At 40.1% G+C, this 19,753-nt stretch overlaps 1 protein-coding gene across 1 annotated transcript in view; it reads right to left on the bottom strand.

The window, feature by feature from the left end:
* The window catches only part of LOC117361317 (aldehyde oxidase 1-like), a 174,901-nt gene that overhangs the window by 50,394 nt on the left and 104,754 nt on the right, over positions 1–19,753 (bottom strand). Inside the window, exons 22-25 of the mRNA XM_033946482.1 lie at positions 14,803–14,936; positions 11,186–11,273; positions 5,218–5,304; positions 4,806–4,997 (exon numbers count right to left, since the gene is read on the bottom strand). Of these exons, the coding sequence (XP_033802373.1) occupies positions 4,806–4,997; positions 5,218–5,304; positions 11,186–11,273; positions 14,803–14,936 (501 nt within the window). The remainder of the gene's footprint in view (positions 1–4,805; positions 4,998–5,217; positions 5,305–11,185; positions 11,274–14,802; positions 14,937–19,753) is intronic.

The raw sequence follows: 19,753 nt of genomic DNA, 5'->3' as shown, positions 1-19,753 counted from the left end.
CAAAAATTGGGGACTAACACGGTCCATGTTTCCTCGACCCTGTCTTCCTCAGGGGTCCTATGGATAATAAAATGATTAATGGAGTGTGTGGTTTATTTGCAATGAAGCGTACTATGGAATGTGGTTTAATGAAACAAAAGTGACTGGTGCCAAAAATGTGTTTTTTTAAGAAGTAGCATTCCACAGCTGGGGCGCCATCACCGAGAAAATATCTTGTCGTCGAGTCCCTATGATTTTCAGAGAGGGGACTATTAGAACATAAGAACATAAGAACATAAGAAGTTGCCTCCGCTGAGGCAGACCATAGGTCCATCCTGCTCAGCGGTCCGCTCCCGCGGCGGCCCATCAGGCCCATTGACTGAGCAATGGTCTATACCTATCTATACCCCCCAATCCCTTTTTCTTCTAGGAATCTATCCAAACCTTCTTTGAAACCATTTAGTGTTTTCTTGTCTACAACAGCCTCTGGGAGCGCGTTCCATGTATCCACCACCCTCTGAGTGAAAAAGTACTTCCTAGCGTTTGTTCTAAACCTGTCCCCTTTCAATTTCCCCCAATGCCCCCTTGTGCTTGTGGTGCCCCTTAATTTGAAAAATCTGTCCCTGTCTACTTTTTCTATGCCCTTCAGGATCTTGAAGGTTTCTATCATGTCTCCTCTAAGTCTTCGCTTCTCCAGGGAGAAAAGTCCCAACTGCTTCAATCTGTCGGTATATGGGAGATTTTCCATTCCCCTTATCAGTTTGGTTGCTCTTCTTTGTACTCCCTCAAGTACCGCCATGTCTTTCTTGAGGTACGGCGACCAGTACTGGACACAGTACTCCAGATGCGGCCGTACCATTGCACGATACAGCGGCATGATAACTTCCTTCGTCCTGGTTGTAATACCCTTCTTAATGATACCCAGCATTCTGTTTGCTTTCCTAGAGGCTGTGGCGCATTGCGCCGATGCCTTCAGTGTTGCGTCTACCATCACTCCCAGGTCTCTCTCCAGGTTACTAACCCCTAGTGGTGTTCCCCCCATTTTGTATGTGAACATCGGGTTCTTTTTCCCCACGTGCATGACCTTGCATTTCCCCACGTTGAAGCTCATCTGCCATTTTTCGGCCCACTTTTCCAGCTGCGTTAGATCCTTTTGGAGATCCTCGCAGTCTTCCTTGGTTTGAGCCCTGCTGTATAGTTTGGTGTCATCTGCAAATTTAATGACTTCACACTTAGTTCCCGCCTCTAGGTCATTTATGTAGATATTGAACAAGAGCGGTCCCAGCACCGACCCCTGCGGAACTCCGCTCGTGACCCCTTTCCAGTCTGAGTAGTGGCCCTTTACGCCAACCCTCTGCTTCCTGTTTGACAGCCAGTTTTTGATCCATCGGTGGACCTCCCCTTGTACCCCATGGTTCCATATCTTTTTAAGCAGTCTCTCGTGTGGCACCTTGTCGAAGGCTTTTTGGAAGTCAAGGTAAATGATGTCTATAGATTCCCCTTTATCCACCTGGCTGTTCACTCCCTCAAAGAAGTATTAGTAGCTTTTGATCCATAGACCGAAGTGAGCATGAGATACTGTATGGGATGAGTAATTTATCGATAAATCATGGTTCATTTGATGAGAGAATTTTGAATGATAAAAGTAGAATTTTGAAGATGAGTCTATGGGTGATCGGAAATTAGTGGGATTTAACTAATAAGGGCGTTACATGATCATATTTTTAGCATTATGGATCAGTTTAACAGCAGTATTTTGAATTATTTGAAGATTTTTTTTCTTTTTTTGTAATTCCTATTAGTAAGGAATTACAGTAGTCAAATTTTGTAGTAATTAACGAATGGATTAGAATATTTAATGATTTTGGCTTAAGAAATTTGGAAATAGAACAGATTATTTGTAGCCTATAGAAACAGGATTTTACTATACTGCTTATGTGCTCGTGATATGAAAGCTTATCATTGATGATGACTAAGAATTTTTATTGAAGTTACTATTTCTAATTGTATGTTGTTAAGGGTAAAAGGGACACCTAGGTTTATTCCATTCTTCCATGGGAAAGGTAAAACTTTTGGTTTTTGCATGTTTAAAGATAATATATTGGAATTTAGCCATTGTCTGACACACTCAAGTTTACTGTGGATTTCAAGTATTTCTTCTTTGCTTTCTGGGTTCAAAGGATGTAAATAGCTGGATATCAATAGCATATGCAAAAATGGTAAAGCCGATGGACTGAGAGCCTTAGGAGGAGCGATAGAAAGATATTAAAAAGAAGTGGAGACAGAATAGATCCTCGGGGTATTCCGTATTTGAGAGCATAATGCTTGAACATGGTGTCGTTAAAGATAACTTTAGATAAACGATCGGTAAGAAAAGATCAGAGCCATTCAAATATTTGCCCTGATATACCTATTGATCTCTTTTGAGTAGTGCATGATCAATGGTATCAAATGCTGCTGACAAATCTAGAGAGAAAAGGATGACAGAATTATGATGATCTAAATGGTAAAGTATATTAGTGGTCAAACCTATTAGTGAATATTCAGTTGAATGGTACTTTCTAAAACCTGTTTGATTTGGATGTAAAACATTGGTGGATTCTACAAAACCTGACAATTGATCGAATACTATTCTTTCTGTTAATTTGGCTATAAACGGGATATTAGCAATAGGTCGGTAGTTTGATGTATCTTGCAAGTTAACTTTAAAGCCCTTAGTTATCGGGTAGACTGTAGCAGTTTTCCATTTTAGTGGTAAAGATCCAGATTTTAGGCTATTTAGGATAAGAGTATGTAAGAAGGGTCCAAAACATGAAAAAAATCACCTTAGGATGAAAGATAGGATAATCTCTAAATGTGACCCTTTATATTACCTCTCTGGAAAAGGTGTTCAATATCGGATAGTGGAACATTTTGCGAGTGGTAAGTGGCAATCCAATAGGGCACTGGGAGGATCTATAGCCAAAGTTTGACCAAGTTGTTTCCAAATGTCATTTATCTTTTTACAAAAGTAATCAGTGAGATCTTGGGCTGATGGGCAGGTATTAGAAGTAATATTTTGTCTATGAGTCTCAGGGGCAATGGATTTCAAAATGGAGCATAGTAACTATAGAGGGATTTTTTGCTTTTGAAATTTGAGTTGAATAATAGTTTCTTTTGGTACAGTTGATTTTAATTTTATAGAAGGATGCTTGCTCTTTGTAAAGTCTTAGATTTGTAAGCATTTTATTTAGTCGCCATTTTCTTTCAAGAGATTGTAGTTGTTTTTTCAGCAGAAGAAGCTCTTCTGAGAACCAGGGATTTTGAATCTTACATGAAGAGATGGTTTTAGTTTTTAAAGGTGCCTTTTTTCCAGTAGTGATTGTATTGCTGATTCCCATATGGTGAGTTGTTCGTCTATGGCAGGGCTGCCCAAGTCTGGACCTTAAGATCTACTGGCAGGCCAGGTTTTTAGGATATCCACAATGAAATTGCCTGAGAGAGATTTGCCTGCACTGCCTTCTTGGTAAGCAAATCTCTCTCTCATGCATATTCATTGTGGATATCCTGAAAACCTGGCCTGCCAGTAGATCTCGAGGACCGGACTTGGGCAGCCCTGATCTATGGTTTCACCATTCAGGTTTAATGTTTTAGGATTAATCAGGGATGAGATACTTGATGACTCTAAATTCTTAAAGTCGCGGTATGAAATATTTTTGGGCTTGGGATATTTTGTCTTTTGCTGAAGGTGGATATTAAGTGAAATAAGGCAGTGATCAGACCAGGGACCTGGTAGATTACAAGGATCAGAGAATACAGCATTATGAGATTTTGGTGCAAGGATCATGTCCAGGGTATGGCCAGCAGAATGGGTTGGGCCTAGGACTAATGGTTTCAGGTTGAGATCAGTAGTATGTGTTAGAAATTCAGCAGTAATAGGGTTAGTCAGGTTGTCAAAATGTATATTAAAGTCCCCAAGAATCAATGGGTGGTCAGAGGAGGAACAGAAGTCAAAGTTTGAAGAAGTGTTAAATTATCCTGGCCAACAGGCAGTGGAATGTATAGTAATAGAATGTCTATTTTGGGTTTAGTGATAAGTTTAACTTGTAGGAATTCAAAGGCCACATTCCCTGAGGAGGGATCGACAGTTCTTGCTATGTTTTTGCAGCAAATAATAGCTAACCCCCCCTCCTTTCCGCCTGTGTCGGTGATTGAACAGGTAGGTATAGCCAGGTGGACAGCAAAAAGAGAGTTATGTTTCTTCACCTTCCATTAACCAAGATTCAGTAATACGAAATATGTTTAAGTTATGGAAGAGAAAGACTTCTTTTATGAGGTGGTATTTGCCTTTAAGTGATCTAACGTTAATTAAACCTAATTTCAAGTTTATATTAGTTATGATGTTATTAAGAAGGGAATGAAAAATTTTAAAAAATTCAATATCATTGGATTGACGAGGGACAGTTGCTCTATGGTTGGTAGGGCGATGACCCCAGAAAACGGGAACACCTGATGGCTGAGAAACCATTGTGCAGGAATATATGAGACCAAAAGTTAGTAATAATAGAAAGCTCCCGATAGTTTGTTTGTTTCTGTTTTTACGATGCACTGTAAAGTCTTTTTGGGTAAACTTTGAAAAGGTATCACTGCTTACTATGTCTACTTTTTTTCCCAGGGCAAAAATGGCTACCTGTGGTATGTACAGCAGATGATACTCGTTGGCTTATTTGCTAAATAAAAGTCACATGAAGAATAAGAAGAGTAAAGAATAATAATAGCACTAATTAATTTACGTCAGTAATCCAGTAAAAATCAATCTTATATACGACTGATTCATTTATACATACCTTCTCTGGTGACAGTCCACATCTGGTTGCTACAGCATCTAGCCACTCTTCCGTAATAAATCCTATCTGAGGGAAACCAAATCCTCGGAAGGCAGTGTTGGATGGCAGGTTCGTTTTGCAGGCTAAGGCATGACATTTAACATTGGGAAAGTTGTAGCCATTGTCCAGTTTTACGAGAGCTATGACTAGCACCTTGAAAGTAGCAGATCAGAAAACTTTTAGATATTATGTACAATTTACCCTGATTGTACTGTTTGAGAAATTGTATAGAAACATAGAACAATTTCAGTCATTTGATCAGAAGATACTATCCACCTCAAGCCATTGTTAATGCTGAACTCTACATAAAAAGTTCAATTTATTACCCAACAAGTGATGCATGAAGTTGATGATAAATGTGTAAGACACTTACAAGGATAGATTCATCAGGGGTACATCCAGCATTAGTATAATATGTGACATCCACAGCCACGATCCTGCCATTGTTCATGAATCCCAGCTAGAAAAGGGAAGAGTGAAATTACAAATTTCTCAGTTACTGTCCCCAACTGTGCTTAGTAACTACACCATCTATAGTAACACAGTAACATAGTAAATGATGGCAGATAAAGACCTGAGTAGTCCATCCAGTCTGCTCAACCATACACGCTCCATATATTAATTATTTAGTTTAAATGGTCATTTTTCTTAGATATTTCTGGGCCAGAAACCCAGAGCCCTGCCCAATAGTGTGCTTAGGTTCCATCTACTGGAGCCTCCATCAAAGCTCACTCCAGCCTATCTTAACCATTCCAGCCATCAAAACCCTCCCCAGCCCGTCCTCATCTGAATGTTCATATATGGGACACAAGCTGTGCAAGCCTGCCCAGTACTGGCCTTAGTTACGTCAATGTATACCCTTTATTTTCTGATTAGAGATCTTCTGTGTTCATCCCATGCTTGTTTGAACTCTGTCACCGTTTTCTTCTCCACCACCTCCCTCGGGAGCCCATTCCACGCATCAACCACCCTCTCCGTAAATAAGAATTTCCTAAGATTACTCTTGAATCTACCACCCCTCAACCTCAAATTATGACCTCTGGTTTTACCATTCTCCTTTCTCTGGAATAGATTTTGTTCTATATTAATACCTTTCAAGTGTTTGAACGTCTGAATCATATCTCCCCTGTCCCTCCTTTCCTCTAGGGTATACATATTCAGGGCTTACAATCTCTCCTCATACATCTTCTGGCGCAAACCTCCTACCATTTTCGTTGCCTTCCTCTGGACCGCTTCAAGTCTTTTATGTCCTTCGTCAGATATGGTCTCCAAAACTGAACACAATACTCCAAGTGGGGCCTCACCATCGACCTGTACAGGGGCATCAACACCTTCTTTCTTCTACTGGTCACATCTCTCTCTATACAGCCTAGCATCCTACTGGAAACAGCCACCGCCTTGTCACACTTTTTCTTCACCTTTAAATCTTCAGACACTATCACCCCAAGGTCCCTCTCCCCATCCGTGCATATCAGCCTCTCACCTCCCAGCACATATGGCTCCTTTCGATTTCTAATCCCTAAATGCATTACTCTGCACTTCTTTGCATTGAATTTTAGTTGCCAGATATTAGACCATTCTTCTAACTTTTGCAGATCCTTTTTCATGATTTCCACTCCCTCCTCGGTGTCTACTCTGTTACAAATCTTGGTATCATCTGCAAAAAGGCAAACTTTTCCTTTTAACCCTTTGGCAATGTCGCTCACAAACACATTGACTAGGATCGGCCCCAGCACCGATCCCTGAGGGACTCCACTACTCACCTTTCCTTCCTCTGAGCGAATTACATTAACCACCACCCTCTGGCATCTGTCCGTCAACCAGTTTCTAATCCAAATCACCACTATGGGTTTTAATTTCAGCACATCAAGTTTGTTCAAGAGCCATCTGTGAGGAACCATGTCAAAGGCTTTGCTGAAATCTAAGTAAATTACATCTAGCATATGCCCTTGATCCAATTCTCCAATCACCCAATCAAAAAATTCAATCAGATTCGTCTGGCATGATTTATCTTTAGTAAAACCATGTTGCCTCGGATCCTGTAACTCATTGGATTCTAGGAATTTCACTATCCTTTCAGGAACGCTTCCATTATTTTTCCAATAACCGAAGTTAGGCTTACCAGCCTGTAGTTTCCCGCTTCATCTCTGCGACCACTTTTGTGAATAGGGACCACATCCACTCTTCTCCAATCCCCAGGAACCACTCCCATCTCCAAAGATTTGTTGAACAAATCTTTAATAGGACCTGCCAGGACCTCTCTGAGCTCCCTCAATATCCTGGGATGGATCCCATCCGATCCCATCGCTTTGTCCACCTTCAATTTTTCAAGTTGTTCATAAACACTTCCGTGAATGGCATGGTATGTACTCCATTCTGATGTGTAACTTTGCCAGACAATTTTGGTCCTTCTCCAGGATCTTCTTCCGTGAACACAGAACAGAAGTATTAACGTGTTTGCTTTTTCCTCATCACTCTCCACATAGCGATACGTATCATCTTTTAGTCTCACACAGGATGTAAAATGACTGATGCCCTTTATGCATTATAACAAAACTGCATGCCATACATGAGTGACCTAAAAATTATGACATTCATGAAGTCAAAAAAGGCCTGGTACTGTGCATGCAAGCAAGGACAGCACTAGTGAATTAAAGAGCCTTTTTATTAGAGGGTGTTAAGTCCTTAATGCATGGTTAGCATTCACGAACAGGCTATCTCAGAAACTTGTTAAAATGTATTGCAGCATTTTGCTTGTATGCGCAAACTAACCTGTGCATTACAGATTTTAAAAAAACAGGGGGGAGGAGTCAATTCATGGGCACAGAGATAGCATGGATTCAAGCATTCAACAGCATGTTATACTTAACTCTGTGTTAGCCTGTTAACACATGTTATTGTAGGAGAACTTAGCACCTTTAGGCAGGTATCATGTGCTAGTGACAACATACAATCTGCAGTAAAATATATTTAAAAAAACACCCCCAAAAGACTGCCCTGATGGGATATCCATGGGTGACAAAAACATTTTGATGTTATGCCACATGGAACTTCAGTTACTTTAAGTGGACTGAACAGAGAGAATGAAGTAGGAGGATTTGCCTAAATTTCCATATATTTGTTTTCGTATAATAACCCCCCTTTTAGAAAACTGCGAGTGCCAGCCAGTGCACTGATTGCTATGTGCTGCTCCGACGCTCATAGGAACTCTATGAGCATCAGAGCAGTTCACAGCATTTGGCACACCAGCTGGGACTAAAAACCACTTTCGCAGTTTTTTAAAGGTGTGTGTGTGTGTGTGGGGGGGAGGTAAATGATATAACAATCTTACTATTTAAAATATTATTTTTCTAACATTTTTGCATGTTCAGTTAATGTGTTTGGTTCTTTTTTGGAGGTAGAGGTATCATGGTGATCAGTGCTGGTTACATAGAGAAAACATGGGAGTGGCTCTTGAGGGTGCCTCACATCCAGCTTGGTCACTAATGAAAAGAGGGGTTTAAAAAAAAAATAAAAAAAACATGCCTGCAGGTCAAATTAAGGGGCTGGGTGAACCACAAGCTATCCAGGGGCCTTTTATTTGACATTCTAGGTCTAAATTATACCTGTGGGACCCATAATTCAAAATTTTTCAAATGATCAGCATTGGGTGATTGTCACATAGGGCTTTGGTTTTAAAATTCTTCCATAGCAGCCACTTAAAATTTGGGTGTGTAAACTGCTATATGTACAATTTTTTTTTGTGTGGCTTTAGGGGTAGGATGGGGCTGGGCCAGAACATATATGCAGAGTGATGAAATTCAGCTGGTCTGCACATAACTTATACATTTAAGTTAGACCAAAGAAATAACAGGCCTAACAAATGTTTACATATATTTGATGGTATACTTGGTGAATATATGCATAAAGTTAAGCACTGGAATCCGTGCTCAACAATACAGAATACATGCATTGAATATTGGGTCCTGCAAGGTAGTAAGGATGAGTTTTTCTCCCCCTTTAGCAACAGTTGTCAGAATACTCCACTGGATGCAAAGATGCCAGGGGGTAGCCCTTCTCAAAGTTGGAGATTAAACCACGGTTATGCTGGAGACTGAAGCCCATTGAGTGAAGATTTTCTCATGGGTCCTACCCATGTCTAAAACCAGTTCCAAAAACTGACTTGTTCTAATCAATAAATAGTCTCTGTTCTACAGTCCATCTGCTTGACTGCTCATACATCTATTCAAAAAATGTATCCAGATATCTTAACTCTTCCCCTTATCCTTTTCCCTCCCTTGTAAATCCCCCCTCAAAGTCTCTCTTGTGATTTCCTCTCTCCAAAGGATCAACCATGTATACAGCTCCCTTAAATTGCAAATCTCATGGAAATGCCCAGTTATCTTCTTTGTAATCCTAATACCTAAACTGTAATTTTCCTGGAAATGTCCAATTAGCTTCTTTGTAATCCGCCTAGAACTGCAAGGTACGAGCGGAATAGAAGTCACAAATGTAATGTAATATGACCATAGTGCTATGTTTAACGCACATTACTGTTTTGTACAAATTCAAGAGTTTAGTTTCACTAGAGAATATTACCAATGTTGGCAGATTTACCTGATTATTATTACTTTATGAAACCAGGGTGACTCTCTAGGAAACCTGCTATGGAATTTTACCATCTACGAGGTCATTATTCAGAGCAATTTACCTGGCAGGAGATGCTCCTCCCCACTTAAATCATGTTGACTGAGCTGAACCCAGATATTTATCAACGCACAATCAAATAGCCACTGAATATTCAGACAGACCGCTACTACTACTACTACTACTTATCATTTCTATTAGACGTACACAGCCCTATAAATGAGCCTGTTACCTTAAATACTACCATGGCACTATCTAATTAGTGCAGACAGAAAGTGCATAGGCCACAGCTGAAACTGAAAGGTGCTACAATTCTACTGAGTCTTTAAACTGCATGCAACTAGTATTGCGATATGCTTATGACTTTAGCATACAGGAAGCCATTGTTTTTGAGACTCCATATGAACCCTGATACAGGCATGTTCCGAAACATGGCCCATTTCATTGGGTCTTCAATAAATTCTGCTGTCTAATTTAATCTAATCTAGGATTTGTGGATTGCTCTATACCTGTAAAGGATCAAGGTAATTTATAATGTTAAAAACCTGTGCGTACATGAGGTGCTACATAGAACAATTCAGTTCTATCTGTGGCCCACTGCACTTTCTTTCTGCATTGTTTGGCTTACACTTCTCCCTCCGTATTTGTGGTTTCAGCAATCACGGTTTCGATTATTTGCGGTTTTTAGCTTGTTGGTTCGTTCCCTCCAATTACATAAGCTTGCATAGAGAAATCGCTAATTCCAAGTGTTTACAGAGAAAATCGCTGATTCCCAGCACTTTCTTCACTGTGTTTTGCCTCTCCTTCAGGAACAGGCCAGGTCTCCCATCATGTTAATCGTGGTTTCGCCATATTCACAATGGTTTTTAATAGAAAACAGCGAATAACATATGAAAAAGTTATTCGCGGGTCTATTAATCCCCTATCACAGTGAATATGGAGGGAGAAGTGTATATAGCTGACTCCTTCTTGCTTATCTACTATGTAATTAGTGCATAGGGGCTGATGTAGGGACAGAGTTGAGGGAAACTCGCTAGTTATCCATGTACCACGGATATTAATTGCCGGTGTTTGGATAGCTAATTGGGCATAATGATCAGCAGCAAAAGCAGTCTTAACTATGCCTAGTTAGCTATCCAGGCACTCCCAAATACCCAGCTTTTCAACTTTGGTGTCTGGATTAGACCCAGATTCTCCAGGTTAGACATGTATCTCCATTTGAAAAGTTTTGCAGGTTTTTGAAGGTGCATTTGTTTCAAAGAGGTCTTTTCTTCCTTGCATAATAGATGAGAGTATGAGTCTGTAGTATTGTATGCTTTGTTTTAATTTGCTATGCATGTCTTTTTTGTAACCTGCATAGATTTAGCAATATATGGGATATAAATGTTTTAAATAAATAAACCTACAGCAGTCAGTGTTTTTAAAATAACTGATCACCAATGACTAAATATCAATGGGTATAAGTAAATTACAACTATGTTGTCTTTGATCAACCTGGATTTTTATAATTATGATGAATTTTTGATATGCACCTTTATAAGCATAATCACTTTGAATAATGCAAGTTTTTTTTAAAACAGTGTTTGACCTTAATGTAAATTACCATATGAAAGAAGATAGCAATACTTTAGCAAAGCGGACAACCTAGAAACTTTTAAAACTATACAATAGTTATTTCTTTTATTCTCACCATCCTAATTGCTTGCTCCACTTACTTTATATTTGCTGAAAAATGGGTGTCTGCCCGCAGTTATGAGAATGTCATCTCCACGTTCCAAAACACAGCGAACTGGACGACCAATCCTGAGAGAAGAAGACTCTTCAATGGGTTTGGACAAGAAAACTTTATATTCTGATTGTGGACCTCAGTTTATACAGTTACTTGCAGTCTGCAATAGTCTGTGGCAGGGGTAGGCAATTCCGGTCCTCGAGAGCCACAGACAGGTCAGGTTTTTAGGATATCCACAATACATATGCATGAGATAGATTTGCATCTCAAGGAGGCAGTGCATGCAAATCTGTCTCATACATATTCATTGTGGATATCTTGAAAACCTGACATGCCAGTGGCTCTCGAGGATCAAAATTGCCTACCCCTGGTCTGTGGGATCTTCACACATAGGCTCAGTTATTAAAAATACTCTGCCTGATAGTCCAAAGGTTTTACTGGGTAGGAGAAGCTCCTGCCCAGTTAAATCCCACTGAGAGACCCGGCACACAATATTAGTGGAACCTAACCAGTTAGTGCTCCTGAACATTATGACTAACCAGCCATCTCCTAACCAGTTAGGTTAAGAGTGGGCTGGGTGTGGAGTGCCTACTTAGGTTAGTGGCAATTTTCAACCTGCTAACTACCTAAGTAGTATAAAGATTGTCCTAATGTTATGCTCTAAAGATAATGAACACTGGTCTGAATATCAGCTGGTACTCAGTTAATTTCCAGGTGACCACTGAGACCCAGATATTCAATACCAGGAGCAGTAGAGTATTAAGTGACTTGCCCAGGGTCACAAGGAGCAGTGAAGGGTTTGAACCCACAACCTCAGGGTGCCAAGGCTGTAGCTCTAACCACTGCACTACATTCTCCTTCACCAGTCTCCTCCACCACGCTCTCATCTTAATAAAAATGGTCCTACTGTATATGTATGTGCCTTTATAAAATAGTGCCTAAGTAGGTACTAATTTGTCCTGTTTTAAAATGACCCTTTCTGTGCAATAAGCATGAAACAATCCTGTACAATTTAAAAAGATGTGAGTTCACTGCCTGTATTATTCAGCATGCAAAACTGCACAAACATTCTTTTCTTTTTCACTACTTGAACAAGTTTTGTATTAAGTCAGTCTACTCAGGACTTGATGTGGCAAAGCCTCCGATCGTCTAATCATTGTTGCTAAACTGGTCAGTGGCGTACCTAGCATATGTAAAAAAGAAGACAGTGTCACACTATGTTGCTCCTTTCTTTCCCTCCACCACTCTTCCATTCCAGCAATCCTGCTCCTTTCTCTACCTACATGCAGCAAGGTCCCAAGATGATTGTAGCTGCCGGATGCCAGTCCACCCCACTCCGACGTACTTGCTCTGGAGCGGACTCAGCAGCCACATGCTGGAAGATCCCACGATGACTCATCTGCTGACTCTGCTCCAGAAGAAGTAAGTTACGTTGGAGGGGGTGGACCCGGCAGACGCAGGGAGTTGTGGCAAAGTCTCGCAATGACTGCGTCTGACGGGTCCACCCCCTCCGATGTAACTTACTTCTTCCGGAGCAGAGCTGGCAGACAAGTCAGCGCGGGACCTTCCTGCACCTCAGCATGGCTGCCGACTCTGCTGCAGCGAAAGTAAGTCAGAGGTAACGTGACCATTTATTTTTTTCATCAAAAGGTGACATCTATTAATTGACTGTGTATCCTTTCTTTCATTTCTTTCTTTCTACACTCAGGCCCAACAATTGTCCCTTTCTATTCCCTCCCTCCTTCCTTCCCATGTCCTTAGTGCCCCTTTCCTGTGTCCATAGTGCCCCCAGTGCCCCCATCCTGTGTCCTTAGTGCCCCCGTGCCTCCGTCCCGTGTCCGTGGTGCCCCCAGTGCCTTCTTCCCATGTTCATGGTGCCCCCAGTGCCCTCATCCCATGTCCATGGTGCCCCCATCCCGTGTCCTTAGTGCCCCCAGTGCCTCCGTCCCGTGTCCATGTCCATGATGCCCCCAGTGCTTACATCCCGTGTTCATAGTGTCCCTAGTGCCTCCTTATGTCCCCCCCACTGCCTTCCAGATTTTGGCCAGCCTGCCTGTCTACCTATCTCCCTCCCTCGCTAAAGCCAGCCAGCTTGCCTGCCTACATCCTGCCCTCCCTGCCGCTGGAAAAAAAATGGCCTCTCCCCTTCTTTTCCCCCAGCCCGTGTGCTAGGTTCCTACCTCCACCCGCCGACAAGAAGTCTTTCCGATGTCAATTCTGATGTCGGAGAAGACATTCCGGGCCAACCAATCACTGCCTGGCTGGCCCGGAACGTCCTCTCCGATGTCAGAATTGACGTCGGAGAGGACTTCTTGTTGGCAGGGGAGGTAGGATCAATTGTAGCGGCGCGGCCGGAGGAAAGGAAGGGCAGGAAGACTCGGACCTGGCCGGCTGTGCACCCCCCCAAGCCGTGCACCCGGGGCAGACCTCCCCCCCTTGGTACGCCACTGATTTACTGTATAAGGTTATGTGAGGGAGTGGGTGGTACAAGGAAAAGTTTGATTAGGGACACTCAGTCACTGAGGCTGGAACTGAGCTACCTTAAGGCAGGGAAGAGCTTAGGTAACCGGCTGAATCAGGAGAGCGGGACAGGGAAATCTTGAGGAGGGAAGAGAAGTCCTCCATAAGCTGCAGATAAGGCCACCAAGAAAAGCCGAGTTTTATCTTGGAATCTTGCTGCAAAGTGGAATTTTGGACCAGGGGCGTAGTGGGGGTGGGGTTGTGGGCTCAGGAGGCACGTGCCTAGGGCCCAGAATTGTCAAGGGGGGAGCAAACAGGGCAGCTGCCCTGGGCTCAACAGATCCAGGGGGGCCCCTGCGGTCCGAACTTCTTGATTGAACGCCTACATTTTCCTTTTCCCGGGGGGGGGGGGTGGGGGCGCCGACATGGCAGCTGTTCTCACAGGCTGCCCCGAACCTTTCCCTCTGCCGCGATCTGCCCTGAAAAGGAAAATTTTGGCTGCGGGGGCTAAGCGATCTCTTGCCTCTCCCCCCCGTACTGTCCAGCTTTCCCTCCCCTGCTGGCCGGAACTCCCCATGTTTCCACCAAGAAAGTCAGCGGTTTTCTTTCCTTCCTTCTCGGCTGTATTGGCAGGCAGGGCCGAGCGAGGAGAACAGCTTCCCCGGGCTTTCCTGCTTTCCTGCTTCCCCGGCGTCAATTCTGACATCGGAGAGGACGTTCCGGGCCAACCAATCACTGCCTGGCTGGCCCGGAACGTCCTCTCGATTTCTTGTAGGCGGGGGAGGTAGGATCGATCGTAGCGGCGCGGCCGGGGGAAAGGAAGGGCAGGAAGACCCGGACCTGGCTGGCTGTGCTCCCCCCCAAGCCGTGCACCTGGGACGGACCTCCCCCCCCTTGGTACGCCACTGAAACTGGTTTGACTGGTTAAATGACCAATTGTATTTGCCGACCCAATACACTAAAAGGCTCATTGTGTGGTTTCCGTGCGGTCCTACATTTTCTGATTCTGGCATGCAAATGAGGTCATTAATATTAAAACCAGGCATCTGATCGATGCCTTAGCCTTGCACGCCAGAATCGGGTTGACTCCAGGTTTTTGTAGTTTTCTTTCTTTTCTCCCCCATATTTAGAAATAACACGTACTTGTTTGCTGCTACTGCCACAGCAGCTCCCAGGTAAGCTGGCTTTGTTACCTTTCCACCAAAAGCCCCTCCAGCTCTTGTCACATGACACCTAATCCTGTTAGATGGGACACCAAGTGCAGCAGCAATCACTTCCTGAAAAATCAAGGTTGGTTACAGTGAAAAGTTCAATTTTCTTCTCCTTCTGGTACAGCATGGTTCACACTGATCTGAACAGAATTTCATTATGTAGTTTTCTGCTACTACGGTACTGCTTAACATTTCTGCAGTGCTGCAAGGCACACTCAGCACTGTATAACTGCACACAAGAAACTCTTTTTCCCTTGGAGCTTATAATATAGTCAAGAATCAGGGTATAACATCATATTCATGGAACACTTCAAAGTGCTTTACTGTCAAGCAAAGCTACCGAGTTTCTATAGGATTACTTTTGCTAGTGCTGGCTTTTCAGCATACTTTTCCAATGAGATTTTGTATCTCAATGTGTTGATTTCAAATAGTAAAAGCATGATCATAAATACTACAGTGCATTTTAGAAGTAAGTTAAAAAGTTGGTCGAGGAATTCTAGAACTTTGCAGCGCACGAAGATGGCTGGGTAGAGGATTAGCTCTGTTGTGACAGGCAAATTTTATTAAGATTTTGGCAGTTAAAATTAAAGAAAAGTGAAGGAAAAGAGAGAATTGAAGTAAGAAATGGCTTCGGGTAAAACTAGTAAAAATAATCCGGTGAATTCAGGAGCAGGAAGTAAAAAAAGAACAAAAATTGATTCGGTATCCCCGACAGCGGTCCCGTTGCCTCAGGAAGAAATTGATAATAGTGATTTGATGAATGAACTTCAGAAAATTAAAGAAATAGTAAGTGATAACGCTAAAAATATAAAAGATGAGAAGAAGGAAATAGAGAGTCTGACAAATAGAATGCAGGCAGTTGACTTCAAAATTGAGCAGTTAGAAAAGCATGCTGAGAAATCTGAGACAGAGATACTGGTGTGTAAAAAAGATCACAGAGAAATAGAGGCGTTGAAAAAGGATTTTGAAGACTTATCAAATCGTGAAAGAAGGAATAATTTGCGTCTGATTGGGATACCTGAGGGGATTGAGCAGAATGATCCTATTCAATTTGTGACTAATTTTATCCCAAAGATCTTGCCATTTAAAAGTTCTTTTCCTTTGGAGATAGAAATAGCACATCGGATACCGATGAAAAGATCAAATAGTCAGAAGGGTCCCCGTCCAATAATCTTTAAGCTGCTAAAACATCAGCAGGTGGTAGAGATGATAAAGTTGGCTAAAACAAACAAGGATCTTAAATGCCAGGATTCTAAGATCTTTATAGTACCTGACTTTGCAAAAGCTACTGCCTACAGAAGAAAACAGCTTTTGGATTTAAGACCTAAACTGAGAGCAATGGGAGCAAGATATGGATTGATATACCCTGCTATTATGAGGGTAACTTATGAGAATAAAACTTATAATTTTGAAGAAGCAGGCAAATTACAGGAATTTCTAGATCAATATAATTTGCCTATGGTTTCATGAAAGTATTTAGAAAATGTAATAAATAATATACTTAGATTATTTTTGGTTTATATTTTTGAGTGAAAATTGAAAGATATTTTATAAAGAAGGAAAAAGTGGAAAAAAAAAATAGAAAAGGAGAAAAATATTTTCTAGAAAATTGTTGAAGTTAGATTAAAAGGGGATCAACATTTCAAACAAGATTTAAAGAATAGAAATGAAAATTTTAAAGAGACAATAAGAAAAGAAGAAAAGAAGATTTTGACAAGGTAAGAAGAGGGATGGAGTATATAGGAAGAGAAAAAAATATGAGGAACAATTATAAGATTTGGATGGTTTCTTAATGTGAGTTTATAATTTGCATTTGAGCGTGACTGAGATAATAATATGAGGACACATAAATGCTGCATTGGAGAAATGTGGGAACTTAGAATATAATAAGATGAAAAATACAAAAGACTATTGATGTAAAGAGAAGAAGATGTGAAGATAGACTGATGGAAATGACTTGAGCATTATTTAGATTTACAATTTGCATCTGAAATTGACTGAGATATAAGGATGATGTTGCAAAAATACTTTATTGGAGAAAGATGAAATAGCAATCTGCAAGAAGATGGAATAAGAGACTGAAAAAGCAGGATGAAGATGTACAAGTGTTACAGTTGTACAGAATGGAGAATAGACTGTAATAGATTGAAGATGCAATGAAAATTAATGAGAGTTTTAAAAAATATGAGGTCTGCTTGGTTGAAATGTTTGATCCTTCTTTTGATGTAAGGATAAAAAAAAAATGAATATTATAGGATGGAGTGATGTATGTTCCATTGAAGTTGTGAGAAACTTAGGTTATACAAAAAAATAAAATAAAATAATAATATTAATCTTGGGGGGTATATATTGTAAGAAATGGTTTCCGAAATATTGGGTATATACTTTTATAAATATATTAGAGGTATAGGATGGAAAAATGTTTGGAAATTTGAATGAGAGGGGAAGTATATAATAAAGAATTATAGTAAATATGGGTATTTAGGGTATTGAAGAATGGATTGACTGCAGGAGAATTTAGTGTTGGTTGTTTGAAAGATTAGAGAAAGAAAAATGAGTATGTTATTGCCTGTGGGGAGTTTATTTTTGCTCAGTAATATGTGCGTTTCGAAGTTTGCATTTGTGTTAGGGGAGGGGAGGGTGGGGGATGGGAATAGGGGGGATGGGGAAAGAGGGGAGGGGGGAGACTCATATATTGGTTTAAGGAAAAAGAAAAAAATGTATATTTTATGTTTGAGTGGATTATATATGTATTTTATATTTTATTTGTAAAATGGGTTTTAAAATTTTTTCTTTGAATATAAATGGCCTTAATCACCCTATAAAAAGGAAAAAGGTATTGGAATATATTAAACAACAAAATATAGATATATGTTTCTTGCAAGAGACACATTTGTCTGGAACAGAGTCTATGAAGCTGACAGATAAGTGGATAAAACAATGTTTATTTGCACCAGCGGTAAAAAAGAAGGCAGCAGTTGCAATATTGATTAATAAAAAATGTCCAGCAACATTTAATATGGTTAAGGCAGATCCTCAAGGAAGGTGGTTACTTGTTGACATGAGCATGGGCAGTAATACAATGGCGTTACTAAATATATATGCACCTAATTCGAATCAAAGTGAATTCTTTAAATCTCTACAACAATTAGTTTTACCACTGGCTACTACTAATTTAGTGGTGGCTGGGGATTTCAATGCTGTTATAGATCCAATAATGGATAAAAAGCCTAGTAGAATAATTAAATCAATGGGATTAGATAATTTGGTACAAGTATGTAATTTAAAAGATATATGGCGTATTCTTCATTTTAATGATCGGGAATTTACATTTTGTTCACATGTTCATCAATCGTTCTCAAGAATTGATTATATTTTTGTTTCAGATCAGATGGTACAGCAAGTTATAAAAGCTGACATAGAACCAATAGTAATATCTGATCATGGTGGTATATGGATAGAAGTTAATTTAGTAGATCCAGATAATTCCAAACCTGTATGGAGGTTTGATAATACATTGCTTGCTGATTCTAAATTTTGCACAGAATTTCAAAATAAAATAAATGAATATTTTAGACTTAATGATTTAGAGGAAATTTTGATTGGAATTTTATGGGATGCTTTCAAAGCAACTATGAGAGGAAAAATTATATCATATTCTGCATATAAAAAGAAACTGTTAAGAAAACAATATGTGAATTTGGAAAAAGAAATTAAGAATTTGGAATTAAAATTGGTTAATAAATGGGAACAGGAGACATTTCAAATATTGTTAAAAAAAATGTGAATATAATGAAATTTCCTCTGGGTTAGTAAGGAAAGATATTTTTGCTCAGCAGGTGGTGTATTATGGTAGTGCAAATAAGGCTGGAAGATTATTGGCAAATTATTTAAAAGCAAAGAAAAGGAAGGAGAAAATAAGCATAATTAAAGATGAGTTAGGAAATTCTCATTCTCAAATTGGAAATATATTAAAACAATTTTTAAAATATTATAAGTCATTGTATTCTTCGGAGTCTTATTTAAATAAAGAGAAAGATGGGATGGATTTTTTGAGTTTAGTTGAAGGTCCTAAGGTTCCTGATCATATAAAAAGAAGTTTAGATAAACCTATATCATTAAAAGAGTTACAAATGGCAGTGAAATCCCTTAGAGTTGGGACCGCTCCAGGTGGAGATGGATTTACAGTAGAGTTTTATAAAGAATTTCAAATTTCCCTATTACCGTATTTATTAAAATTATATCAGGATCAACTGAATAAAGGTTGTATATCAGGCACTATGGCAGAATCTTTAACTATTGTTTTGCCAAAGCCAAATAAAGATCCAACATTGGTTTCAAACTACAGGCCTATATCTTTAATAAATGTAGATGGTAAATTATTAGCTAAGATTTTAGCATTAAGATTGGCTAAAGCTCTTCCGCATATAATAGGAATGAATCAAACTGGATTTGTTGCTCAAAGACACTCTTCTAATAATACTAGACTGGCATTTCAGATGTATTATTTAACAAAACAAATTAATGATCCGGCTTTTTCGGTTTCACTAGATGCTGAGAAGGCTTTTGATCGTGTAGAATGGAGTTTCATGTATCAAGCTATGGAATGGTTTGGTATTGGATCCGGATTTATAAAAATGATACAAGCATTGTACAGCTCCCCAACTGCTCGCTTATATATAAATAATAATTTTTCGGATGCTTTTAAGTTGCAGAGGGGAGTTAGACAAGGTTGTCCATTATCTCCTTTGCTCTTTGATATAGTTCTTGAACCCTTATTATTAGCTATTCGACAGGCAAAGGACATACAGGGTATTCCATGTGCTAGAGTGGAATATAAAGTATCTGCTTATGCAGATGACATCTTGCTTCATTTGAGGAAT

The sequence above is a fragment of the Geotrypetes seraphini genome, chromosome 5 (assembly GCF_902459505.1).
Source record: "Geotrypetes seraphini chromosome 5, aGeoSer1.1, whole genome shotgun sequence".
In the NCBI taxonomy this organism is placed as follows: domain Eukaryota; kingdom Metazoa; phylum Chordata; class Amphibia; order Gymnophiona; family Dermophiidae; genus Geotrypetes; species Geotrypetes seraphini.
The sequence above is the reverse complement of the archived record's forward strand: the minus strand, read 5'-3'. Positions and strand labels throughout refer to the sequence as shown.